At 35.6% G+C, this 27,923-nt stretch overlaps 1 protein-coding gene across 2 annotated transcripts; it reads left to right on the forward strand.

Annotated features, from left to right (window-relative positions):
* Positions 1 to 27,923, forward strand: LOC107597262 (SWI/SNF-related matrix-associated actin-dependent regulator of chromatin subfamily A member 5-like). 2 transcript variants are annotated; one of them, XM_016288250.1, is made up of 25 exons: positions 1 to 238; positions 5,620 to 5,703; positions 6,184 to 6,350; positions 6,494 to 6,594; positions 9,377 to 9,477; positions 9,772 to 9,951; positions 10,081 to 10,236; positions 10,425 to 10,556; positions 11,857 to 11,925; positions 12,035 to 12,144; positions 17,805 to 18,031; positions 18,157 to 18,278; positions 19,750 to 19,902; positions 20,048 to 20,180; positions 21,200 to 21,345; positions 21,581 to 21,709; positions 21,891 to 22,001; positions 23,421 to 23,534; positions 23,652 to 23,774; positions 23,878 to 24,010; positions 24,551 to 24,669; positions 24,901 to 24,975; positions 25,080 to 25,217; positions 26,705 to 26,815; positions 27,269 to 27,923. In XM_016288250.1, the coding sequence occupies exons 1-25, from the start codon at positions 29 to 31 to the stop codon at positions 27,326 to 27,328; spliced, it is 3,204 nt and encodes a 1,067-aa protein (XP_016143736.1). In that variant the 5' UTR covers positions 1 to 28; the 3' UTR covers positions 27,329 to 27,923. The 2 variants fall into 2 exon arrangements, with proteins under 2 accessions (XP_016143736.1, XP_016143737.1); XM_016288251.1 differs by lacking the exon at positions 1 to 238 and adding an exon at positions 1,694 to 1,861.

Consider the following 27,923-nt stretch of genomic DNA (forward strand, 5'->3'; position numbering starts at 1 on the left):
CTTTAGCTTCTTCTCCGGAGGGGATTTTATGAGCCATCCTGTGCACACCACATCGCCTGCGCTCATAGCTGCTGCGTCTGGCTGTGTGCGTGTGTGTGTGTGCATTGCTGATTGCAGACTGAGAGGAAGGCAGAGAGAATCCTGTGTTCAACCCCCCAAACACAGAGAGGAGGAACTCACAGCATCGACCAAGGGCCGAGTGAGAGAGAAAGAGCAAGAGAGGAGGAACAAACAGCGGGTGGGAGGAGAGAGCGTGTGTGTTTTTGTATTTGTATGTGATCTTTGAGAGGACATGTATGTACAAGTGAACCGTCTGCATGTGTGTGTGTGTGTGTGTGTGTGTGTTCTGGGGGGAGGAAGAAAAAGATGTTCCTCCCTCCAGTAGCACATGACCTTGTGTGTATGTGTATGTGAGAAAACCCAAGGTCAGTTTGGAAAATGCTGTGAGGGGAATTTGAACTGGTTTACTAGGCCATCTGTTGTTGGAGCCTTAGAGAAGGAAAGGAGGGAGATGGAAAATGAAAAATTATGAATTATTTCAAACTTTTAAACATTGATTTGTTATGCATGCCACCATTATCAGCCCTACAAATATTTTTCAGGTAAACCTCCATTATTTCTTCCTATCTGCACATTATGGGAAGAAGCAGGTTGTGCTGCATGAGGAAATGCTGTGGGGTCTGTCTGCCATCTAGTGACCAATATCTATATCAAAATACTTTTTTGGCACAAAATATTTGATTAATATTACCACCTTTTATGCTCCTGTATATGCAATCAACAGAACTTCCAAAAACACAAACATCAAATAACATTTGAAAAATTAATAAAATTGTAATTCTCAACCAGAGGGCCGGAGCCCACTAGGGGGGTCTCAGTACACTTCTAAGGGCGCCTCAAGATATCATAAAATGGTAGACAACAAGCATTACAAATAAGCCAATATACAAACAAACACATAAATAATAACTCAATTAATTAATATTTCATGAAAGGTTTCATAATGTCTTGAAAAAATATGAATATATGAAAATGCACATTTTATGAATATATATATATATGTTTGTTTTAAAATTTGTGATTTAAAAAAACAACAACTTATCCTTACTCCTTATCCATTAAATCACAAACAACTGGAAAAGTCATGAGATATTTGTTGTGGTCAGTGGGGATCCACTTAAAATATTAAATCAAATGTCAACCACTTAAAATATTAAATAAAATGTAAAAAAATTATATAGCATATAAAAATGGTTAAAATATACTTTTATTTTATTTATCATATGGTATCTTTCGTTTTGTTTTCGATGCACTGTATTAAAACCGGTTAGGGTCATTTGACCCGAAACATCATAATAATCATTATGCATAATAATAGTTTAAGGATCCCACAACAACTGAAAACAAAAACATACAATGTGTTATTGCCGTTTTTTAATTAATAGATTATATGAATACTAATCTGGTCACTTTACAATAGCAGGGCATTTAGTTTAAGCTGAGACATTGTTGCAAAAAAAACAACAATATGATACATTTGATCTTTCTGCTTTGTGTCTCAGTGGTTGCTGTTTGACAGTTGCCCATTTTTTGAGCATTTGATAATATCGCGAGATCTAGAGTACAGCTCTGAAAGCGGCTATGGATTGCTCCGTTCTCGCGAGATTTAATATGAAGCCCTGAAAGGGGCGTGTGCGCGCGCCGTGACTGTACGGTCCTGTCATGACGCATACACCAAAATTATGCTTTATAACTTACTGTCTGGTCACCAGTAACTCATGAAAAGCTTCGTACATTAACCAACATGTCAGACGAAGAGCTACCGTCTACTTCTCGGGAGGCGCACGCGGAGGCGGAAGAGGTAAAGAGAAAGAAGTACAGAGTGTGTGTGAAAAGCAGGATGCAGAAGTTTCCAGTTCGTCTGCGTTTGGGGGGAACGGAACATGGCGGGAAGGCGGAGCTCGAGCTTCAGATGTTTATTACTCAGTGTTTCAGAGCATGTTTTTGTGGCTTTGACAGCTTTGCATGCAGAGTTGCGCCGCTCCTCGTGCAGCCACAGACTGAACGCATGTCTGGTCACACTGTACATTGTCGTTCGTATTGCTGCGTTTACATAAATCGCGTGCAATCAATGTAAATGTTGTATTGTTATTTATTGGCGTACTGTAGTGATTATGATGTAAGATTTGTAACACACCCCCTAAAAAAGTTACAATGGTAACCATAGATTCTGCTGAAATACTATAACTAGTACAGTTATTGTTACTAGAATAACATTCTGGTAATGTATGTGCCACCACATGCATATAACAATATTAATAAAAGAAGAAATGACTGGATCTCATAATGATTTATTTTGAATGTACAGTAGAAACATTAATTATAGCAACTATGGTAATCATGACAACCTGTTGTAACGAATGGTTGATGTTACTTGTTACTTTACGCTTAAGTTACAGGTGAAGTAAGGCTGCAGCTTTGAATAGCTGGATAAAAAATCCCATTTATTAAAACAAACAAACATGTTGTTCCACATCCTGTTGTCAGTGTTATGCTCTAGATAAAAGGCAAACTGCAGGTTGTAAAAAAGAAATGTAGTAAATGTATTTGCACGTGAAAGGTTTTAATTGATAACCATTACATTATAAAACAAAAACACCTGTTTACATACAGCTGTTAAAGCAGAATAAAAATATAATAAAGGGAAAAACAAATGTATTTCTCTGGACATATTAACATTAACAAGTGTCATTTCTTCAGGGGTGGCCTGCGAGAGAATTTTCAGAGTGGCTGACAAACATAAATAAATATAAATCGAGCGAATAAATATTTCAGCAGGTTTGATTAGGGCTGCACGAACAAAATGACAAAAATGATATTCGCCGATTATTCCCTACGGATTTACATTAAATTATGTTTTGGAAAGCATTATGCCATTGTTTGAAGCAGCTGCATGCCGTATTGTTGTAAACAAGCTGAAAACACTCTTCCTGAAATACTTGTATTGTTTTGCTATTATAATGTTATACTTATATGTTATGTTATACAAAAAAAATACAACTCTTAAGCATGCATGATAATGTAAGTGGACTTTTGTTTTGTAATTGTGCCTTTGAGCGATTGCGTGGCTGTGATATCCTGAATTGTAATCACAATTAGAAATTTGATTAATTGTGCAGCCCTAGGTTTGATGTTTATATATTTCCTGTTAATTATGTTTCCGTACATGCAGTAAATTATATTTATCTAATAATCTTGATACTTAATGATGCATTATAATTTCTCTGATCACCAACACAATAGCAGGACAAATCTTGCAGTACCATATGTGACCCTGGAGCACAAAATCAGTCTTAAGTCGCTGAGGTATATTTGTAGCAATAGCCAAAAAAACATTGTATGGGTCAAAATGATCGATTTTTCTTTTATGCCAAAAATCATTAGGATATTAAGTAAAGATCATGTTCCATGAAGATATTTTTTGTAAATTTCTTACCGTAAATATATCAAAACTAAATTTTTGATTAGTAATATGCATTGCAACTTCATTTGGACAACTTTAAAGGGGTCATATGATGCGATTTCAAGTTGTCCTTTCTCTTTGGAGTGTTACAAGCTGATTGTGCATAGATAAGATCCCTGAAGTTGCAAAGACTAAAGTCTCAAAACCAAAGAGATATTCTTTATAAAAGTTAAGACTCGTCCACGCCCTCTTAAAACGCCTCGTTTAAACACGCCCCCACATGTCTACGTCACGATGTGGGAAGATTTGTATAATGCCACCCAAATGTTCACACAAAGAAAGAAGGCGTAACTTTATTGTTGCTGCCGCCACCACCGCCATGTTGTGAAAACGCTGTGTGTTTCGTTGCGAAAGCGAAAATGTATTATTAGTGCATTTTATGGAGGACTGTTTCCTGATCCTGGGAGAGTAGACTACAATGCCGGCTGTTCTGACTCACAGCCTGTAAGTATGTTTTCATATTTAAAGGATTTGCCACTGATGATTCAAACGCGAGTTTTGAGCAGTGTAGAGTAACGCTTGTTGTTTGTTGTAGCTCCGATCACAAATGCAGACATAAAAACATAAAACGTGGCGCGATGCAACGCAACGAGTAAAAACACAGTATAAGTCATTATAATCAGTAATTTTGTTTATAATGGGTTTTGTTGGTTTCGTCTCGTCGCGCCGGGACACGGCATCAACAGTATGGTAGGGGCGTAACATTTCCGTCACACGCTTGAGGTATTCGGCCAATCACAATGCACTGGATAGCTAGCCAATCAGAGCACACTTTGCTTTTCAGACCGATGAGCTTTGTAAAAATTGACGCGTTTCAGAAAGGCGGGGCATAGAGGAGAAACAATAATGTACAGTATGTGGAAAATAATGTGTTTTTTGATCCTTAAACCGCATAAACACATTTCATTACACTAAATACACAAAATAATGTTCTTTTTAGCAGCATCATATGACCCCATCATATGAGGCGATTTTCTCAGTATTTAGATTTTTTTGCACCCTCAGATTCCAGATTTTCAAATAGTTGTATCTCGGCCAAATATTGACATATCCTAACAAACCATACATCAATGGAAAGTTTATTTATTCAGCTTCCAGATGATGTATAAATCTCAATTTCAAAAAATTGACCCTTATTACTGGTTTTGTGGTCCAGGGTCACATATAATGTGATCCTTATTTAACTATTTATACACTATTTCATTATGAAAAATGTAAATATTTACCTGTTGGTCAGTCTTACTTGTTTTAAGATGTGTCATTAATTTGCTTTTCATCCGTAACAGATTTTCTTAATCTTTTGTCTTACCACAAATGGGTTTGGTGATGTACTAATGTGATACTGAAAGCTGATTGATTTGAGTTGTTACCTCTTATCATGATCGGGTATATATATGCAATTGGAGATCAGATCATATGCATCTGTGTAAATTGAATAAAATAGAAGGACTGACACTGTTTGTAAATATATTATACATTTATATATAATTACATTTACATCTACATTTAGTCATTTAGCAGATGCTTTTATCCAAAGCGACTTACGAATGAGGACAATGGAAGCAATCAAAATCAACAAAAGAGCAATGATATGCAAGTGCTATAACAAGTCTCAGGTAGCTTAACGCAGTACACATAGCAAGGTGTTTTTTTTAATTATATAATAAATAAAAAGAAAACAGATAGAATAGAAAAAGAATAAAGCAAGCTAGTGTTAGAGGCCTTAAAATTTAAATACAATTTTTGGAGCTAAATATAACATCCAACAAAAAATATTTCAGCAAAATTTTGATCCTTTTTCAAAGATCTCAGTCTGTTTCATACGCATATGAGCTGTCAACTATTCATTAAAGTCTGTGAAATTTAATGGGGAATTGCTGGCCGTCAAGATGAGCCTTTAAACAAAGTGGAAATATTTACGTGTATTACTAATATTTATACCATGAAATGAAAGTTATGCGTGGAGGAAAACATGTTTCTAGCGCATTAAAAGGCACACGCATCTGTCACAGCACCTGGCATCGAATAGTTGTTACAATATATATATTGTCTGCATGTATTGGTATCTAATGTGTGTCTTTGATTTGTGTTTCTAGGAAGACCCACCATTTCTCCTGGACCCTCCTCCTAAAGCAGCTGTGAAGGAGAGCTTGGCTGACCCTGAGTATGAGGAAAAAAGAGTGAGTTTGTTACACTTTTAATCCACACTGTTAATGTATAATGTAGTGGCAGCTGGTTTTTAAAGACATTGAGGTGTTAGTCAGTGGTAACCACAGGTGAGAAGAATGAGGTTTGCAGTTCCAACCCTCAAGACCAACCAGAGATAGAGGTGAAATCAACCAGATGAAGGAATTTACTAGATGTTAAGCAAATACTGAATTCAGACATGCTAGATGCCTTCCTACATTTATATACTACTTGTGAATTCAGCATTTTTCAGATTTCAGGCACAGTTTAGGTCACATTTGGCAGAATTTTTAATTATTTTTAAATGATGACATACAAATAATGTAAAATCAACCAATTAATTTTTAAATGTCTCATACAAAAGTGTTTTTTTAACAAAACTTTGTAAAGTAAAAATATTTTTTATTGAGTTTGAAGTCATAATTTGCAGATAATAATTTACTCAAAAACCTTGGTCTCTCCCTTGGCTATAGAAAACAGACCGTGCCAACAGGTTTGAGTTTCTGCTGAAGCAGACAGAGCTGTTCGCTCATTTCATTCAGCCTGCCAGTCAGAAATCCCCCACCTCACCTCTGAAGGTCAAGGTGGGGAGACCCCGAATCAAACAGGATGAGAAACAGAACCTGCTGTCTGTCGGAGAGTGAGTCAGACACACATACACAGACATGCATGCTCACACATTCAGATGCATGAGGTTAGCGATTATTCCCAAAGCTGTTGGTCAGACATGTCGTCATGGTGATTTGGTTTGATTTATTTGTGGCCCGTGTTTGTGTGTTTCAGTAACCGCCATCGTCGAACAGAGCAGGAGGAGGATGAGGAACTCTTATCTGAGAGCAGGAAGGCAGCTAATGTTCTTGTTCGTTTTGAGGAGTCACCATCATGTATGAATCAATGTTTTTATGAACAGTCAGTCTGTTTCTGTTTATTAATGAGTCTCACACTGTTTTAAATACAAATAGCAATTAATATATATTTAAAAAGAATAATTAAATAAAAATAATCTGTGATTATTTACTCACTCCCATGTCATTCTAAACCCGTATGCTGCTATTTCATCCATGGAACACAAAAAGAGGATTTATACAGAACTTTTAATATGGTGCAAGTTATTTGACATGACATTTAGTAACGAGACAAGCAAGAATAAATGGTGTTTGATGTTACTGACATCCAAAAAAAACTGTGAATAATTACATAAATTCGGCCTTTCCCACACAAAGCTATCATATGACTTGAGAAGGCTCTGAATGTAGTCATATGGGCTACTTTTATGGTACTTTCATAGTGCTTTTTTGTTCTTTTTGGATCTTGACAGTTCATAGTCACTATATAGTATGTGGTCTTTGTATGAGAAAGATTCTTTAGAAAAATTCTAATTTTGTATTACACAGGAAAAATAACTAAATGCATGTTTGAAACTACTTGAGAGTGAGTAAATTTCTTAACAGAAGTGGTCCTCAACCAGGGGGCCTCAGAACAATTCCAAGGGGCCTCAAGATGACTTAAAATGACTTAAAATTAGACAAGACAAGCATTAAAATAAACCACAACAACTAACAAACATAATTTCTTTTAATTCAAACAATCAACAACTCTTTTTTATTTTTTGAAGAACTAGGATTTACACTTTCTTTGAAAACCCGATTATATGAGGTAGACATTAATATGATCATTTAAATTAATAAATTCAAATTAATAAAATATTATAAAATAAAATATAACTCTATGGTAATTGTTTATAACTAAGTAATTTTTTTTCTAGTTATGCCAAGCTCAAGAATATTTTATCAGGTAGAAATTGTGAATAAAAAATATTTGTAATATTTATATATAAAAATCTTTATCCTTAATTCTTGTTGATGGGCCTTGGAGTCAAAAAGGATAGGAACCACTGCTTTACAGGGGGAATGTAAAGTTTCTGCAACACTAAAGGTGTATTCACACCTGTCTTGTTTGTTTCGATTGAATCGAACTCAAGTTCGTTTCCCCTCTTGGTGCGGACCTTTTTGGCAGGTGTGAATACAGCAATCGCACTCGGGTGCGGACCAAACAACCGTACCGAGACCCAGCTGAAGAGGTGGTCTCGGTCCGCTTCCAAACGAACTCTGGTACGGTTCGTTTAAGGTGTGAATATGACCCGACCTCGATCCGACCCAATTGCAGAAATCACGCTCAGAAACACAACTTGCGCAAATAGTGCTGTTATTTGCGTTTCAGTGGCTTAAATCACTTGTTTTTAAACCATAATGCTTAAAAACACATGCAAATGATGAGTTTTCGTGACCAGGGCGCACAGCAACGTGACGTGAGTGCGCTAAATAGGCTAAAGCTTGCCGCAAAAATTACCATGAATATGTTAGGGGAAAATAGTAAGGAGATATTTGAATTATTTATTAATAAACTAGTGTTTTATGAGTCAGTGTCGCAAAGATGAAGTTGATTATCCTGACTCGTCATCTTCATCATTGGACGCACCTTTAGAAAGAAATGCATCTTTACAGATTACATAATAATAAGAGTTTTTGTTTTGGATTTGAATTATTTAAAGCTTTCTATAGATATACTCATCATGTCTGTAAGGAAAATATTCGCTGAGTTTCGGTGCATATTTGTGAAGCGCTCCTGTTCAAGACCCGAGACGGCAAGTGCATCCTATTTGTTTTCTTTATTTTACAAAAGCACAGCGTTTTTTGATATTGTGAGTGCACACAAATAAAAATAGACCCGTTACAGTTCTGAACAATGTATTATTCTTACCTTCATGAGCAAAAATTACGGCGTATTTAAATTGTTTCCACTGATGTCCCGAAGCACGCTTCAGCTTCCACTCTCCGCACAAACTATTGGATATGTAATAATAGCGCACATTTATATAGGTTAAATGTTTAAACTAACATTGTGATGTGCTTTAAGTATTTTATATCTATAGATTTTATTTTCGGCAAGTCGTAATTACAACATCGTCTGACATTGTCTCATATGATGCTCATAAGTTTTTTCATATTGCATAATATCTGATAACACCAAATCAGTAAAAGAATAAAAATTTCACTATGAAAGATCTCCATGATTAGCCTGTTTTTGCACTCCCTGTTTTTCCCTGCTTGAGAATTTCTGTCCAATGAATGGATGACCTTAGCACACGTGTGGTTTTGTTTACAATTTCTGGTTCACTTGCAAAAAGGGCAGTGTGAAAGCAAACCGCACAAAACTAAAAAAATCAACATTGTATTTGGTCCGAACCAAAGCAAGTGAACTAGCGGACTTTCCTAGTGTGAATACACCCTAACAGTCCCAAATGGAATGGCAAAAATAACGATTGTTTCCATCGTTATTATTTTTCTGTCTAATTTTCTTTAAGGCCTTTTTTCTTACTTTATAGCCTCTTTGAGCTCCTGTATTCTTGGAAACAGCAATTATTTTTATAGTTTTGAAATTACACACTGCACCTTTAATAACACACAAGGTGACAACAAATTTACACGAACTGTGTTATCAAGCAGCTGTCAAGAACAACAGACACCTGTAATGTGATGTGTAACATTTAAGCACCTTATCCAGTACTTGATTTCATTAGATGATTTATTATAGCTCATTCACCTGTGATCAGATTCAGATTCAGATTCAGTGGTTGCTAATTATTCATTTTTGATTCATCGACAGATGTTAAGAATGGAGCTTTGAGAGATTATCAAATCCGAGGCCTGAACTGGATGATTTCTCTGTATGAAAACGGCATCAATGGCATCCTGGCTGATGAGATGGTAAAAATCCCAATCTGTTTCTCTCTAATGTTTTAAAATAAAGCTCAACGCATTGAAACCCAACATGGTCCTAGTGGCAGGTAAAAGCAACTATATGATAGTCCTTAATGGAATGCCTACATTTTTAGAAATAATCTGAATATGCGTCATTGCAGAACCACACAGATTCATTACAATGAAAATGTGGCTCCGGCATTTTTTCAGAGACTTCAGTAAGACTGTGATTTTTCTGGGTCTATCTTGTTGATGTCATAGACTGTGACTCACTGGATTTCTGTATTCTGATTGGTTCAGGGTCTGGGTAAGACCCTGCAGACAATCGCGTTGCTAGGCTACCTGAAGCACTACAGGAACATTCCCGGCCCCCACATGGTCCTAGTGCCCAAATCTACCCTGCATAACTGGATGAATGAATTCAAGCGCTGGGTGCCCACCCTGAAGGCCGTCTGTCTCATTGGGGATAAAGATGAAAGAGTAAGGCTGCTCAAGTCCTTCTGTTTTTGTTTTCTATGCCCTTTCTACCCACGTTCACTCTACTAGCAGGTCCTCCAAAATGCTTGTATTATAATTAATCAGTCCTAATTAGTATGTGCATGTTTTTAGGCAGCGTTCATACGTGACGTGATGATGCCCGGTGAATGGGACGTGTGTGTGACATCATACGAGATGGTGATTCGGGAGAAATCTGTCTTTAAGAGGTTTAACTGGCGCTATCTGGTTATCGACGAGGCCCATCGTATCAAAAACGAGAAATCAAAGGTATTTGAACCCAGACAAACAACTGATGAGCACCAATTAATGCAAGAGTAACTAAAAAAGCAGAGTTATGTGTCTCATAACACTTCTGAGATGATTTAATGATCTGATACAGAGGAAAAGACTTCAGAGCCATCTTTCCTGTCTTTTTCCTTCTTGATGTCTCTTTCTCTCTTATCTCCGGCTCACAGTTGTCAGAGATTGTGCGTGAGTTTAAGACGACCAATCGTCTGTTGTTGACTGGTACCCCACTGCAGAATAATCTACATGAGCTCTGGTCGCTTTTGAACTTTCTGCTGCCTGATGTGTTCAACTCTGCCAGTGTGAGTCATACTTTTTTAAATATCGCAGTCTGTTTCATCTCCTCCCACATGTTATGTTGCTGTATCTGTCACAGTTGTGTTGGAAGTTTGTGTGCAAATGTGCTGTGTGTTTAAAGAAGTCTTCACTTTAGATTATAAAACCAAGTTTATAATCAAATCAGCAAAGAGGCTGGGAAAAAATGGCTCCAGACTGTTTTTAGTTGAATATTCATTTCAGTACCTTTCAAAAGTTTGGGGCTAGTAAGATTTTTATTTTATTTTTTAAAGAAATTAATACTTTTATTCTGAAAGCAAGGTTTGCATAATCGCTAACCTGATGTTCTGGAACTGTTGTTTCTTCCAATTAGGCTACTAAAATGTATCTGTACCAAAATGTATCCATGTCTTGGCAATTATTCTCTTAAGCAGTCGGTTATGTCTTAAATGAACTTAAACAGTGGTGAAAGAAATCGCATGTGTATCATTATTTTGGATCCATGCATCAGGTCTTAAAGGGACAGAAGCCTATAAAAACCTGCTGCTTTCCGTGTCATTAATGTTAAACATCAAAACACAACTTTCAACAAAGATTAATCTATATTTAATTTATACAGTGAACACTATGCAGTGTTATTTTACATGTAATTATTACATTTCTGTACCTGAAAACTAATGTTAGATCTTATTTTATTTGTGATTTTGTTCTATTTTATTTATCTAGGCTATGCTTGTAATTTTTTTATTTTTCTTATTTTATTACTGACAGTTCAATTGTCTTTAAAAATGCTTGACCTTTATTAGTTATGTTACTAGTTTTTGCAGTGGTATTGAAGAAGTGTTCTTTAAATAATAAAAAAAAAATTATCCAATGTGTTACTCCAAAACCATGAATTTTGTGATCCGTTGCACCCCTACTCTCTTGACTTATTATTTGAAGAATATACATTCATGGAAGTTTTTGATCGTGCTGATTTGTCCACAGAGAGATGTGACACTGAAAACTGGAGTAATGCCATCATAGGAAAAATTTAATTTGAAACTGTATTAAATGAGAAAATAATTTTAAGTTAGTGTATTTAACATAGATCATTGTCTAAGAGGCATGATTTTGATCATAACTCGGTGAGAAGCCAACAGGTCCCCATAAAAAATAATTTCTAAATGAAAACATAAAAATGCAACAACAACAAAAAAATGCTTCTCTAAAAGTTAGGTTTAAAGGTTAAAAATTAAATCAATAATATTAGCTCTGTATAAAGACAGTAGAAGTCAATCGAATGTTACTACCAAGAAAACATCTGTGTGTGTTCTAAAATTTTAGGATTTTGATTCCTGGTTTGACACAAATAACTGTCTTGGTGACCAGAAGCTGGTTGAAAGACTTCATGCAGTGAGTCTTACTCTCTCTTTGGAAGATATTTTTAGCATTGTTCAGCATTGAAGTAGTTTTTGTTGTTGATGATGATGATAATGATTGGCTATTGAGTGGTTGTTTTCAGGTTCTGCGTCCATTCCTGCTGCGTCGTATCAAAGCAGAGGTGGAGAAGAGTCTTCCTCCTAAGAAAGAGGTGAAGATTTACCTGGGGCTCAGTAAAATGCAGAGAGAATGGTAAGATCACACACTCACAACTTCCTTAAAAACAAACATTTGTTAAGGGGATGAGACATAAGGCCCCTTTTCAGATACTGGATCACAGTCGTGTAGCACTTGGCCACATTAAAAGTTTAGTGCAAGTTTACCAGATGCATTGTAATTCATATCACTGAAGCAACATTCAGAGGTGGGCAGGGACAGATTCTGACCACATCTGATGAAAAGAAAAACACAGATTTTTGAGGCCGATCGTCGATCACAGAAAGCAGTATCTGCCGATACGATCACTGATACCAATCTTTTTAAAGCCTTCTTTTTATCAGAGGTGTAAAGTATTGGAGTAAATGTAATTAGGTACTGTACTTGAGTATCTTTTCGGGTACTTTGTAGTTGTACTGAGTATCAAAGATGTTAGCAACTTTTACTCTTTACTTTACTACATTTTTGAACGAGTATCTGTACTCTTTACTCCACTACATTTGAAATGAGTGTTGCAGTTACACATTACATTTTGCATGGACCTAGCTTTTTCTGCAGCAGTTTATTTCTGCTACAAAAGACATGATACTGCCTGCTACAGGTTTTGCCTTTACTCACCCAAACTTGTCAACAAGGCTACTTTATGTGAATGCGAGTTCCTTAGCAAGTATTTGTGAATCAGAGGTGTTTTATATATGAGATGAGGACAATGAGGCCCAAACCAGCATATCCACTGCAAGAAGGCTTCGGCTTTTTAATTTTACTTAACATTATTTTATGTACGTATCCATTATACCGAAGAGACCTTTTTGAAAGATGTTGTTTGTTTGTTTGTTTTGTAATTTTGAGGTGTTCAGTTTTATTTTGGTTTTAGAAAATAAACTTGATTGCTCTCCTCATAAATCAACTCATTCTTGTTTTTGTTTCATGCTCTCTGTGCCTTGCCCTGGACTTTTATGTCACTTTCTGTCTTCCATGGTGTTTGTAGTCAGTTTGTAGTCCGTTTGTTCATTGGTTCCCCTTGATTAGTCTTCCCAGGTGTGTCTTATCTTGTTAAGCTTGTTAGCCCCCTGTGTGTATATAGCCCTAGTTTTTCTTTAGTTCCTTGTGAGTTGTTGAATGTAATGGTTGTGTGTTTGCCAGTCATTCTGTTCTTTGTTCCCTTTGGTGTTTGCCTTATTGTTTGTTCTAGTTTTTCCATTAAATGCCTGCACATAGATCCTTGCCTCCGCCTGTTTTCCGCAGCTTCTACACAACGTTACAGTTTTTCACTGGCATGTCTCTGTGACTAGTGCATCTTTGAGCCTATATTTAGTATAAGTAAAATACTGAAGTACTGTTAAAATCAGATACTCTAAGACTTTTACTCAAGTTGTTTTGGAATTGGTGACTTGTAACGTGAAGTGGAGTAATTTTCACTGGAAGGTATCTGTACTTTTACTCAAGTATGGTTTTTAGGTACTCTTTACACCTCTGCTTTTTATCATGTAGAATTATTTATAGTGACACTCCAATCAGGATTTTTAGACATTTATTCAGGGCCTGAATTTCATTTTTGAAAATGGGGGGGAATTCCCCTCTTAGGTGACTCTTGTGAGAGGGGATTTTTTTAATTTGAAGGGTGGAGGGGGCATTTTTTTTTGACATTTTTCAAAAATACATATTTATCTCACCTAAATGTTTGATCATGCAGTGCATTTTTGTTTTTACAATCGTGCATTTGTTGCACAATAGTTAACACGCAGCACAAGCCTGATTTGTGAACTGTATGTGAGGTGGCCTTTTACACCGGGTTCACACATACTCCGTTTGCAGTGCATATGCAGTCCATGTGTGGTACGTAAGTGGTGCAGAAGCAGCGCAATGAGTCCTGCTTTCACACAGGCTGTTTACTACAAACACAGAATTTATCCATTATTTTGATTTGTTGTTACTGAAAATGCTTTTTCAGCATTGCGATTTTTTTTTTACACAGTACAGTAATACAATCTTTCATAGACGTGTTTAAACACAATAAATTTAAGCATCACATTATTCAATGCTCTTTACTTTTGCATTTACTTCTAGATTTATATATTAAGTTGCTCAAGCAATTGGCAAAATGTTTAAACTACTTGTCTTACATTATCACAAAAATTCTAAATTAAAACTTACCATTGACAGAAACAGTCAGCTCTACTACCTTTTCTTTTGCATCTACATCTTTATTACAAGCAATCCTGCGGTTCATAAAGATCTTTGTTTTCCTACCTCCACGAGTACCATCTATTATTGCCTTGTTTATCTAAAAGTGCTCTTTTCCTTTAAACCAAGCCAAAAAGCCATAGCCTATGTATTGACTGTGAAACACAGTAGACTTTAATGATATGCATTTATTGTGTAATTACTACATTTTCGTGTCAATCCATGTTCATATTTACTGCAAACAATGCGCTGTCACTTTAATTCAGCACGTGCAGCACATACAGCAAACTTGGTGCGGATCTCTGCAATGCTGCAGACGCACCGCTCCTGGGACCGCAACCGTGTGTGCAGTGTGAACGCTTAAATCCGTTAACATGAGCACGGAAAAAATACGCACCACATACGCACTGCAAACGGAGTATGTGGAAACCTCTGACGGCAGACATTGTAGATCGTCAGCTTGAGATCGGTTTATGAGATCAGCCTTTATAAAGACTGCTGATTAAACATCCCAAAGCGATTATCGGCCGATAGTGATCGGTAGCTGATCAATCGGAGCACCCCTAGATGTACAGTAAATGCTGATGTGCTTTTGTTATCTGCATGAGACTGCAAATTATTTAGAACTTCGATGGACTGAGTTGTAAATTTTTACCAAGGGGTTCTGTTTTTTTGTTTAAATTTTTCTGGGCTCCTTTTTAATGGTTAAATTAAATTGTATTAATCAAAAAGCATGTCTAATTAGTTAAAATCATGAAACTTAAACAATTTAACATCAATTTATTAAAAGTTTAACAAAAATTAAATGTTTAGGGCCCAATTAAATTTCCCCCCCCCCAACCTTATGTTTTATTGTTACCAAATTCTGTGTTTTAGCATGCCTAATTATTTGAAAGCATAAAAACAAGTTTCATTTATTCTTACAATAGCCAATTTTCCCTCAGAAATTCTGTGTTGTGTATTTAAAATTTTAAGACATAAAACATTCATTTAATTTATCTTTTAATTAATGAAAATTAAACAAATTAAATTTTTTAGAAAATAAAGGAGATTTAATATTACAATTAAAACACTGAAGAAATATTGTATGATTATTCCTTAAAAATAAGGTTTTAATTTTAGTAGTAGTAGCCTATAACGTACATTCTACTGAACAATAATAATATATTTCTGCCACAATGTCTTCAAGTTAAACCAAACTTTTATTTTGACCGGTTGCCGTGAATACCTTTACATTTCTGTGTGTATGTGATATGAGGATAGTTTTACTCAAATGAAACAGTCAAATGCTCATGAAGTGACTTTCAGAGCAGTTCTGCAGATGTTTATCATGTATTTATGTCCTCATTAGTGAGACAGCAGATGTTAATATCACCGGAAGCGTCACGCACGCTTCAGTACGAGTAGTAAACAAAACAGCGCGTCTGTGCCATTCATTAACACAGAGACATGCAGAAATCATATTTAAATAGTCGTTTTGCGGCCTAATATTTACAAATACTAGTGGGAGTGGGAGTGTGCTCACTTGTGTGTGCGTGCACGTTTGTGTGTGTGTGCATCGGGGCGGAACTCCGTTGTGCGCGATACAGAGAGCGCGACCATGTAACGTAGAGACAGAAATGACATGACGTCATGTAAATAAGATAACATAAGGCCTCAGTCTGTGAGGACTTACAGTTGTGTTTATGTTAGCCTATTTTGTTCTGTTAAGATGTTGTTGAAATGCAAAATAAAATTTAAAAAACTGGGGAGAAAAAAAAACATAAGGCTATTTAGTTTGTTTAGTAAAACAAGGTATAGACCTGTTCTATAGGAAAGGTAACTTTTTTTAATATTTCATTTCATTTTTCATTTTATTTCGAACAAAGCACAATATAAAACAAAATATATAAACACAACAAATATGTTGCAGCACCAAAGAAAAACCACGTCCCAAAGACGTTATACCAAATGTCTGAAAAGGAGCAGGATGAAGCAAAAGCTACTATTTTTCCCACCCCGTATACAATTCCATATCATTCCAGTATATCTTTTAATATATTACATCGGTATCTTTATATTTTTATATATTCCTTACAAAATAACAAATCCACAATAACTTAAACACCAACCAACTGTTTTTTTTTACCACCCCACAATCACCCATCCTAATACAATCAACATTATAATCCCCACAACCCTCACAATCACCTCTATACATCCACATATCCTTTTAATTAATAAAGTGTTTTTATACAATGTTTTAAACTGTTTAATATTTATACAATGCTTTAACACCTGCTCCAAACCATTCCACAACCGCACCCCACAAACAGAGATACACGTACTTTTTAAAGTTGTTCTTATATTAATCTTTTTAAAGTTTAACTCTTCCCTAAAGTTATAACCACTCTGCCTTTCCCAAAAAATTGTTTGTACTTTCCCAGAAATAACTTATTTCTTGCTTTAAACATAACTTTAAACATAACTTGCTTCTTTTAAATTTAACCAAATCAGTAAACTTCAATATATTTGACTGTAAAAATAATAAATTTGTCTGTTCCAGATATCCTACATTATTAATAATTCTGATTGCTCTCTTTTGTAATATTCATATCGATTGTAAATCGGTTTTGTAGGTATTTCCCCAGATTTCCACACAATAACTCAAGTACGGTAATACAAATGTATTATACAGAATATGCATTGATTTATTGTCCAAAATATGTCTTCCTTTATTCAGAATTGCTGTAGTCTTTGCCACTTTAACTTTAACATACTTTATTTGTGGTTTTTCCAGCATATCTTGTGATCTAAAATTACACCAAGAAACTTATTTTCATTTACTCTTTCTATATTTACATTGTCAATTTTCAATTCTACTTGAGGATTTGTTTGATATTTTCCAAATAGCATAATCTTTTTTAATCATAAAGTTTTACTTACATTTAATGACAATTTATTTACATCAAACCATTGTTTTAATTTATTAATTTCAATTGTTATCACCTCCAAAAGCTGCTGTAAATTATCCCCGAAACAGAAAATATTTGTTTCATCCGCAAATAAAATACATTTTAGTATATCTGGTACTCTACACATATCATTGATATAAATTATAAACAGTTTTGGAGCTAAAACCGATCCTTGTGGTACACCACAAGTTATGTTCATATTTGAAGATTTCTGTTAACAGATTTCCACAAACTGTTGCCTGTTTCTTAGATAACTACTCACCCAGTCCAAACCAACCCCTCTAGTTGCTACTTTAAATGACTTATGTTGTGATCTGGTGCTATAGAGAAAATAAAATTAACTTGACCTTCGGGGGGCGGGGGTGGGGGTGGGGGGATTACAATGGCAGGGGAAACACTGTGCTAGTCAAACTCACCAACCATTTAGTAGGCTGTTAAAAGACTAGTCAACCATCCTGCCCAGTCAAAAATCAATTAAAAAACAATTAGGAGTTATTGTCATGAGTTGCAATAAAAATTCACACACTAACAAACTGTTTGTTTCCTTGTTTTAACCAGGTACACACGTATCCTAATGAAGGATATTGACATCCTGAACTCTGCCGGTAAGATGGATAAGATGCGGCTTTTGAATATTCTGATGCAGCTTCGGAAATGCTGCAACCATCCGTACCTGTTTGACGGGGCGGAGCCTGGTCCCCCATACACCACGGACACACACTTAGCCACCAACAGTGGCAAGATGGTTGTGCTGGATAAACTTCTGCCTAAAGTGCAAGAGCAAGGTGAGCAGTGTGTGTGTGTGTGTTTATTAGCTTTTAATGGGCAGATATTTAGTCATGTTTTTAATTAAAATGCACATTAACTTTTTCATGTTTTTGCATGCATTCCTGGATATATGTGTGTACAGGATCCAGAGTGTTAATATTCAGCCAGATGACACGGATGTTGGATATTCTGGAAGATTATTGCATGTGGAGAGGGTTCGAGTACTGCAGATTGGATGGCAATACACCTCACGAGGCCAGAGAGGTACACATACTGACACATGCATACATTAAATAGCATGGTTTCATACAGAAACATGCATGTTACGCAACAAATGGCTCTTATGAGCCAATTCATTTTTTATTGAATCAAAATCATACAGCATAACTGGTGTAAGTTCAATCGATTCATGATGACAAATTACTCTTTTGAGTCAGTTATTAATAGTGAATCGGTAGTTAATTGACTCGTTCATTAGACAAAAATTTTCACTGAAAGACACACATTCTAAGTTTTGTCAGTAGCAAAAAAATTTAATGAATGAATGAATAAGACATGTTACAGGGAAACTTGTCACCTTTTTGCAAAAATTGCCAATTTGGATCCAGAATAGGTCTACGAAAAATGTTTTAAGTCTTTAAGTGGTTTTCTTCCAAAAAACATTAATGCCTTGGTTTAACATGCAAAAGCTAAGAATTTAAGACAGAAAATAAAAATAAAGAAAATAAAAAATACAAATAATATTTTTTACTTTAGAGTTCAATAGTAATATTACTGTAATATGTTTATTTTTAACTTTTATAATTGAATTAAATAAAAAAATAAATAATTATTGATTTAATTAATATTATTATTGGATAGTCATATTGATTGGGTTCCATAAAAACAATATAGGTACCTGAAAAAACGATATACACTTGCTAAAATCAACTGTAAATACTCTTTTCTTTTAAAGCTGGGGCCATGCTGTTAGTAGTTTGTTTAGTATTATTATTTAATATATAGTTTTGCCTTTATGGTATGGTATTGTCTTTATTCCACCTGTGAATTTATTTATTTTTTTATAAAAATTGTTTCAAGTTTTTTTAATATGAACTTGCAAAGGACTTGCATTTCATCTACTAAAATATCTCTTTCTCTGAAGAACTAAAGGTATTGTTTATGGTCTGGTAAGAAAAACCAGAACTGCTCTCGTTAAATCACGATTCCCATCTCTAAATACCAAAAGGTAGAAAGGAATGATTCACCAAGAGGAAGAAAGGAAATCAACAGGCTTTATAAAATTATGAGACACATACATATACATCACGTGGAATCTCAGCAGAGTTTATATAAAGACACTGATTAACCAACCTGGTAGTCATAGGAACCGCTGATCAGTTCTGGGGTGAATGTAAAGTCTGTGGTTACATGGGGATGTTAGATATTCTTGCAAATACTAGACATTAAAAGTGTTAGTTTCTTCTTCTATCAATTTCAAATCTAACAACCAGTTTGCCTGTTTTGAATGTTTTTAGTGAATTTTAAGTAATATTGTGTAGAATAAGAATCTGTAAATTTGTTATACATGTAAAAATCAGTTGTATATGTAAATAGCTTTATGTATATCAGCCACTGACCACCCTAATAGACTACCAATTATAAGTAGACCGTATGAATTATAATTATGCAAGTCAAATAAATAATTTCTGTCTCTCTTAAATGCTGTCCTTCTATCTCTGTTGTTGTGCATTAGCAAGCCATAGATGCTTTTAATGCCCCGAACAGCAGTAAATTTATCTTCATGCTGAGCACACGAGCAGGTGGGCTGGGAATTAATTTGGCTACAGCTGATGTGGTGATTCTCTACGACTCAGACTGGAACCCACAGGTGGACCTGCAGGCCATGGTGAGAATCACAACACACACACACACACACAAAACTACAAAACCAAGCTCAGTAAACTTTATGATTGTGAGCCTCAGAGATGTGCCAGCGTTCTTTATGACTGGTGTTTTAAATGGTTGTTGTTGTGCCGTGTACTGTATTTTAGGACCGTGCTCACCGTATCGGACAGAGGAAACCAGTAAAAGTGTTCAGGTTGATCACAGACAACACAGTGGAGGAGAGGATTGTGGAGAGAGCGGAGATGAAGCTACGCCTGGACTCTATAGTGATTCAGCAGGGTATGTGCACACTAGGAGTAAAACAGTTGCTGCAGAGAAAAAAATTATTCCTTACGGTTCAGTCTCTCTACGGTTCTCGTGTCTAATGACACCTTTAAAAATATAAATATGAAACTATGAATTTTAAGGTGTGCATGTTTTAAAAGTAATTACAGTAATTCTCTCTCTCTGAATGGCTGTAATGGCAGAGGGGAAATGGATTTAACAGTTAATTAAACAAAAAAACTCAAACTTCGTATAGCAAATGTGTAATTATAAGTAATTTGCATTACTTAAAGTAAACAAAACTCTACAGATGGTTTGCAAATTGTAGATGCTAATAGATTTCTCACTGGAGCAGATTTTGAATTAGTATTGGATGCATGAGTTTGGTGTGTGATGTTGAAACCTAATGGTATTTACTAGTGGCCAGTGTGTCTGCACTACTGTTCAAAAGTTTGGGGTCAGTATATTATTTTTTATTTTTTTAATGAAATAATTTTATTCCGCAAGGGTGCATTAAATTGATCAGAAGTGACAGTAAAGATTGATAATAATAGGAAATGTTTCTTGAGCACCAAATCAGCATAGAATGAGTTCTGAAGTTCTAATGTCTACTGAAAAGCTTTGCCATCACATGAATAAATTACATTTAAAAATATATTAAAGTAGAAAACACATTTCAAATTGTAATAATATTTCACAACAATATTACAGTCTTTTAAAAAAAGACTTAATTGAGCATAACAAAAAACATTAAATAAGACTTAAAAACATTAATAGTGTAACATAGTAGTGTATGTTTTCTATACACCACATCCCATGAATAAATGTCTCACAAGAAGTATTTTATTTTTTTATTTGGAATTTAACAGTTTGGTGCATTAACAACCAATTGCAGTTTTAAAAATGGGTCATTAGTGTTTATATTTAGTGTTTAAAACTGAAATTTGAACAATTAAAAAAAGGTCAAGTAGTCTTTGCGCCTGTCTTATGATGTGTTAAACAACAGTGATGTGCTGTTATTTGTGCTCTTACAGGACGGCTGATTGATCAGCAGAGTAAACTTGGGAAGGATGAAATGCTACAAATGATTCGACATGGAGCCACACACGTGTTTGCCTCTAAAGACAGCGAACTAACAGATGAAGACATCGACACCATTCTGGAAAGATGCGCCAAGAAGGTGAGTGGACACAAACAAATTAAGACTAGACTGAAAACTATATAGTTGGTTAAATTAACTGGTAAACTCCATAATAGCTTCAGATTCAAATTCCAAAGGCATTCATATTCAAACTGATGAATATAAATAAAACCCATCAGATTTTCTTCACATCATGAGAATTTTCCACTCTTACACTCTGGTTGATTCTATATGACCCTGTTGAACCCTCTTTGATGGCTGTTCTTCCTCTCAGACGGCAGAGATGAACGAACGCTTGAGGAAACTCGGCGAGAGCTCGCTGAGGGACTTCACCATGGACACGGGCGGCACCGAGACCAGCCTTTACAACTTTGAGGGAGAGGATTACAGAGAGAAACAAAAAGTTAGTGTCTGTGTTACTGGCTGGGAATCGATTCATACTTGCATATAATGCAGCTCTGAGGTGTATCGGAGTCTATCAGCATGCATTTGGCAGCTTTTTAAGCTTTGCACTTTCATGTCACAGACTGAAAGCATAGTGTATGTGTGTGTTTAAGTGTTTTAAAGAATTCTGTGTTGTGCAGCTAAGTTTGATCGAATGGATCGAGCCTCCTAAGAGAGAAAGGAAGGCCAATTACGCTGTAGATGCTTACTTCAGAGATGCACTGCGAGTCAGCGAACCAAGAGCCCCGAAGGTAACACACGTGCACAGTTTAGACACTGAACTGATTTTTTTGTCAGTGCTACTCATGACTGCATACTCTAATGCAATTACAGTGTACACAAGCCTACTACACAATAAATAATGCACTCAGATCACTGTTTTCATCTGAGTCAGTGAGTAAAGTAAACAGTAGTAGTAACTCAGCTGAAGGGTGCTGTATCATCATGTATTAGAGGGACGTAATGGATAAAGGATTGAAACACAAAGGTTGCAGGTTCAAACGCTGACTCAGAAAATGACCTCATGAACTGGACGTTCTTCTTCTGTCTGTCCTGTCACTGCTGTGCCCTTGAGAGAGACACTTAACTCTAGATTGCTCCTGAGGGACAGTTTGTTCGAATAGTGCACTGTAAGTCATAAAAAACATCAATAAGGATAAAAGTGGCTACTAAAGAAGAAGTAAATGCACTGTTCTACATCCTGTTGTAGGGAAACATTGCACCTTTGATGCATCTTATTAATATCTATAGTTGTTTTAATCCAATTTGTAAATGTATAGTGTCAGTTTTATAAGTTACTAGTGTTTCTGATAAAATTATATTCATAAAACTACCATCTTTTTTATTATAAAATATATAAATATGATGTGTACGATACATTTTGTGAATGTAGTTTACAATTATTTTATGTTGTACTAGTCAGTGCTGTTATTGTTAACTCAAACTAAAACGATTAAAAATCATCTTTGTTCATTGAAATAAATCTGAATATTATATGAAAAGCTTAAAAAAGTAGAAATGTTTCCTTGGCAACTAGCTGAAATAAAGTCAATTTCAGTTGTAGTACTAAAATTACTATAGCTAAATATAAAACTAAAAAAGCGAATAAAAAGACAAATGCACAACAAAATTACTCTTACACTAAAATTAGAGGCAAATTTAGATATTAATTGCTGTAATAGTATATAAATAATACTGAAATTGCATCAGACTGTCCCACCAATCATCAATATTACTGGATCTAGATTTTATGTTGAGAAAAATAACTGTCAAAAACCAACAACCATTGGGAAAATTGTATTCTGTTGCTATTTGCGAGGGCAGAGTAAACTAGCTTTAATATTGCCTGGTCTTAAAAAAAAAACAGATTTCTAGTAAATGTGATGAAAGTTGATAGTTTATAAAGTTATAAACCTGTCAGCAAAATACTTACAGCAGGGAGCCAGTAAACCTAAATTTTAATGAATATCATTAAATTAAATTGAAAACCAAATGAGTGTTTTGATTAAAGTGAAGTGTCCGCTAGATAAAGATGCATCTGCCAGGAGCATAACAATGTTTTGTCATTATACAGTACACATCAAGCATCACACAGATGGTTGCATGAAAATATCTGCACAACAAGTGTATGTGGAGAGATCATAAAAAGTGTGTGTGTGGATGTGATCCAGGCTCCTCGGCCTCCAAAGCAGCCCAACATCCAGGACTTTCAGTTCTTTCCACCACGTCTCTTTGAGCTGCTGGAGATGGAGATTCTTTACTACAGGAAAACCATCGGATACAAGGTGAGCACATTGTACGTCACGATTGTATTGAATATTCCTGTGCAGTCTGCTCAAGGTTTCGCTGATGAAGCATCTGATCTAAAGCAGTGTGTGACTGTGTACGTGTGTTTATTGTAGGTTCCACGTAATCCAGATATCCCGAATTCAGCACAGGTCCAAAAAGAGGAACAAGCAAAGATAGACGAGGCCGAACCCCTCACACCTGAAGAGACAGAGGAAAAAGAGAAACTACTCACACAAGTAACACATAATCATCCTCTCTGCCACTCACTTACACATTCATACACACTTGTAAATGTGCAAAGTACAGAGCAGAGCTACAGCAGAAGGTTTTTTTCCCCAGGGTTTCACAAACTGGAACAAGCGTGATTTCAATCAGTTTATTAAAGCTAATGAGAAGTATGGTCGTGATGACATTGACAACATTGCCAGAGAGGTGGAGGGCAAGACGCCTGAGGAAGTCATGGAATACTCCGGTACAGTACACACCAATGCAACTAAACACAAGCCTAACATCTATAGAAATAACACACTAGGAATGTCCACTAGTTGGTGAGTTGCTTGAACTAAATGGTCTTATGGAACCCTGTATAATTTGGCTCGTTTTGGGTTCTTGTGACCAGATCAAAAAAATAAATAAAAGTAAAAACAAGAAGAATATATTATAAAATCTTATCTTATTCATTTCAGTACTTGAATTTTAATACTTGAAAAGTTGATTTTAGTGCAAACTGCTAATTAAAGCATTTAATAAGAAAAAATAACAAAATAAGAAAAAAATATTTAAGGAAAAATCATGGACAAAATGAAACAACTTTGCTAATCGACTAGTCTGTTTTTGGGCACGTAGTAGACCATCGTGACTCATCCCTACTGTACTCTTTACAGCTGTATTGACTACACACATATATAAACATGCATAAAATACTCAAGTAACTACCTCACACCACTCAAAAAAAATATTTCACTGCTGTAATAACTACACACGCCTTACACATTGTTTGTCTTTATAATAGCGGTGTTTTGGGAACGCTGTAATGAGCTGCAGGATATTGAGAAGATCATGGCTCAGATAGAGCGAGGAGAAGCTCGCATCCAGAGACGCATCAGCATCAAAAAAGCCTTGGACACCAAGGTCAACCTTTCAAAAATTTGACAAGCCAGTTTTCTTTAATGGCTGCTGAATTACGATTGTGTGGTAGCTTTAGTATTCCTTGCTTTTGATGATTTGCGACCTCAGTATTAGGCAATAAAGTTATAGCCTTATCACACGAAGCAAGAAACTTTCAGTGAAAATTACATTTTTGATGCAATAATAATTAGTAAATATTACTTGTTTGATGACGTGTGTTTGGTGTACTTGTAGATAGCGCGGTACAAGGCTCCGTTCCACCAGCTCCGCATACAGTACGGCACAAACAAAGGAAAGAACTACACAGAGGTGGGTGCATATGAGAGAGTTTGTTTGTGTGTAGTGTGTTTACGAAGAACCTAAAATATGGAAACTTTTCTTTTGTGTGTGTGTGTGTGTGTGTGTGCCCGCAGGAGGAAGACCGGTTTCTGATTTGCATGTTGCATAAGATGGGCTTTGATAAAGAATATGTCTATGAAGAACTTCGACAGTGTGTACGGAACGCTCCACAATTCAGATTTGATTGGTTCATCAAATCCAGGACTGCCATGGTGAGAACTCTTTAGAGCCAGGACTCCCACACTCTCAGAAAGAAAGGTACCAAACTGTCACTGGGCGGTACCTTTTCAAAAGGTACTAATATGTACACTTTAGGAAAAGCTAATATGTATCTTTAAGGTGCTTATATGTAACATTTAAAGGTAAACATGGTGCAAAGATGTACCTTTAAGCTTTTGTATCTTAGGGTACTGTCCCAGTGACACTTTTTTTTTTTTTCTGAGAGTGCCCAGTCATAGGCAACTTGGAAATATCAGGGGATATTTTTGTTTAAAATTCTTGACAAGAAACTGTTCTCTGCGAGTATATTTGCTGTCATAAAAAAGTAAAAAAAAAAAAAAAAAACCTCATCCAACAATCATGAATGACTGGAAAAACAGTGAAAAAAATAATGACACTTATTACCTGGAAATGTATTCAAAAGGTGTGGAAATTAAATTAATTACAGTTTATATATGTAATTTATATAAACATTTCTCACATTATCACAGTTTATTCACTATAGTTTAGAAAATGGTAATAAAATATGACAAGAACTCAGAGTTAAACTGTGCCAGAACAAATTCATCTTGATAATGTCTCTTTTGTTCAGTCTGTGGTGTAAAAAGGCCGGATCAGCAATTAAAGAAAAAAACACCCAAATTTTTATCAGTTTTACTGGTAGTCCACTGTATGAAATTTTATTGGGTATAATATATCACGGTATACTTTATTTTGCTATACTCACTTACATAAATGAACTATAGTATCCTGCACCCACTAGTAAAAAAAATATCAAAAATTATATCTGATGTCTGAATAATTTTTGGTTTGACTGTATATATGGGAGAGTTTAAAAAAAGGGACATTAAATGTCAGTTGCAAAGCCTTCTTTAAGAGGCATCACCACATGAAAAAGTTCAATAAAAGTCTAAAAGGCACCTTAATTTATTATTAATATTAGGGTTATGTAACAGTTACCGTCAGCTCACATTAGATGTGAATGGGAAGTCTAATATAGATATAATTCCGTGGTTGGGCATGTGTGTAGGTTTACTTAGCTGTACTTTGGGGACAGCATTGTCCCCAGAAGTGAACTGAATGTGACAAAGCTTCAAAAAGCGGGAAAAAAAGTTCATAAATTCTTTAAAATGCAAAAAAAAAAAAAAAAACCTTTTATGGTTTGGGTTAAGATTAGTCTGTAGTATTTATGTAAAAACAATCAAATAAAGGATAAAAGCCAGTGGAATGTTCTCATTTAGACAGCCGAGTAAATGTGTATGCGTGTCTCACACACAAATGCAAAACTCCGTTTTTTAATCACATTAGATCCAAGGATGTTTTTCAGGTCATATTGGCGTGCGTGTTTGTGAAAGTGTGTGGGTGCAGATGCTAGTGTGATGCCTGAAAGGAATTGTAAAAGTCGATGAGATGTGATGTATAACTCTTGTGCTGAGATGATGAAAGAGTTTCCTTGCGTGTGTTTTGTCTGGTTTGCTAGGAGCTGCAGCGCCGCTGTAACACGCTCATTTCTCTCATTGAGAAAGAGAACATGGAGATAGAGGAGAAAGAGCGCGCTGAGAAAAAGAGAAGAACACCCAAAGGACAATCAGTAATACGTCCTGTCTTCTTTCTTTTCGCTCCATCTGTTGTTGTGCTCCGTGCTTCACGTCCCCAGAGACTTTCTCACTAGTTCGGAATCACGCTCGAACAACTGAACAAGAACAACATGCAAATTATCAAAATTCCCCTCAGATTTACCGTCCGCAGTATAGTATAGTATATCCCACTGACAATTTCAAACCTGTCTGTCTGTCTGTCTATGTATCTTGTCTAGCTATTAGAGCATGTGCATTGTGAGTTGTAAGATTTTGTCTGGAGCATGGAGCATTTTTTCCCCTTTTTTCTGCCTCTTCTCTCTTGCTTCAATACCATTCCATCACATTCTAACTGCCTATAATGTCAGCAAGATCTATATCTATCTATCTATCTATCTATCTATCTATCTATCTATCTATCTATCTCTAACTGTCCTAAAAACATGCTTTGTTTCATCTTGTCACAGGCTCACAAGCGTAAAGCCGAAGTGTCGTCTGACAGGAAAGAGAAGAAATCTCGTACCTGACTCCTGTGCCCGCAGCTCTTTGCTCCCTGCTCCTCATTACGAAGCACTACAATAAATCAGACGCCTCTCTATAGCATTTTGACATTCTGTTTTTATTTGTTATATCTGTGACTCAACACCAGTTTCTTAAAATAAACATGTACATTTTTAGCAAAACAAAAGTTTTTTTCGGGACATCCAAAATACTTCCATATATTGAATTTTGTCCCAAGGGCTGCATAAATGTTGGCAGCTACACAACGTTTTGCTAAAGCTTGTTTTTATTAAGCATTTTTTCAAAATGTTCCTTGTTCATATCATTTATTTATGCATGCTAAATAGGGGCTCTAAAGCCTGTTCTGATCTTGTTTGTGTGTTTTATAAATGAAAATCTTTTTGCCTGAGACTCTTGTTATTGTATGTTTAAGGTCTCTGTGATCTGCACCTTAATCCATGTGATCAGTAGCTTTGCACATCCAGTCTTCTTAAGCTCTTTTATACATTCATGTGCCGTATTAATGTTGCAGTTAAGCTATTTTACACATTCTTGTCTGCACTCTTGTTTGAACCTTTCCTGATCTTTATATGTACAAGTCCAGTATTATTAAAAAACTAA

The sequence above is a fragment of the Sinocyclocheilus grahami genome, unplaced genomic scaffold (assembly GCF_001515645.1).
Source record: "Sinocyclocheilus grahami isolate Dianchi unplaced genomic scaffold, SAMN03320097.WGS_v1.1 scaffold230.1, whole genome shotgun sequence".
NCBI classification, from domain to species: Eukaryota; Metazoa; Chordata; class Actinopteri; order Cypriniformes; family Cyprinidae; genus Sinocyclocheilus; species Sinocyclocheilus grahami.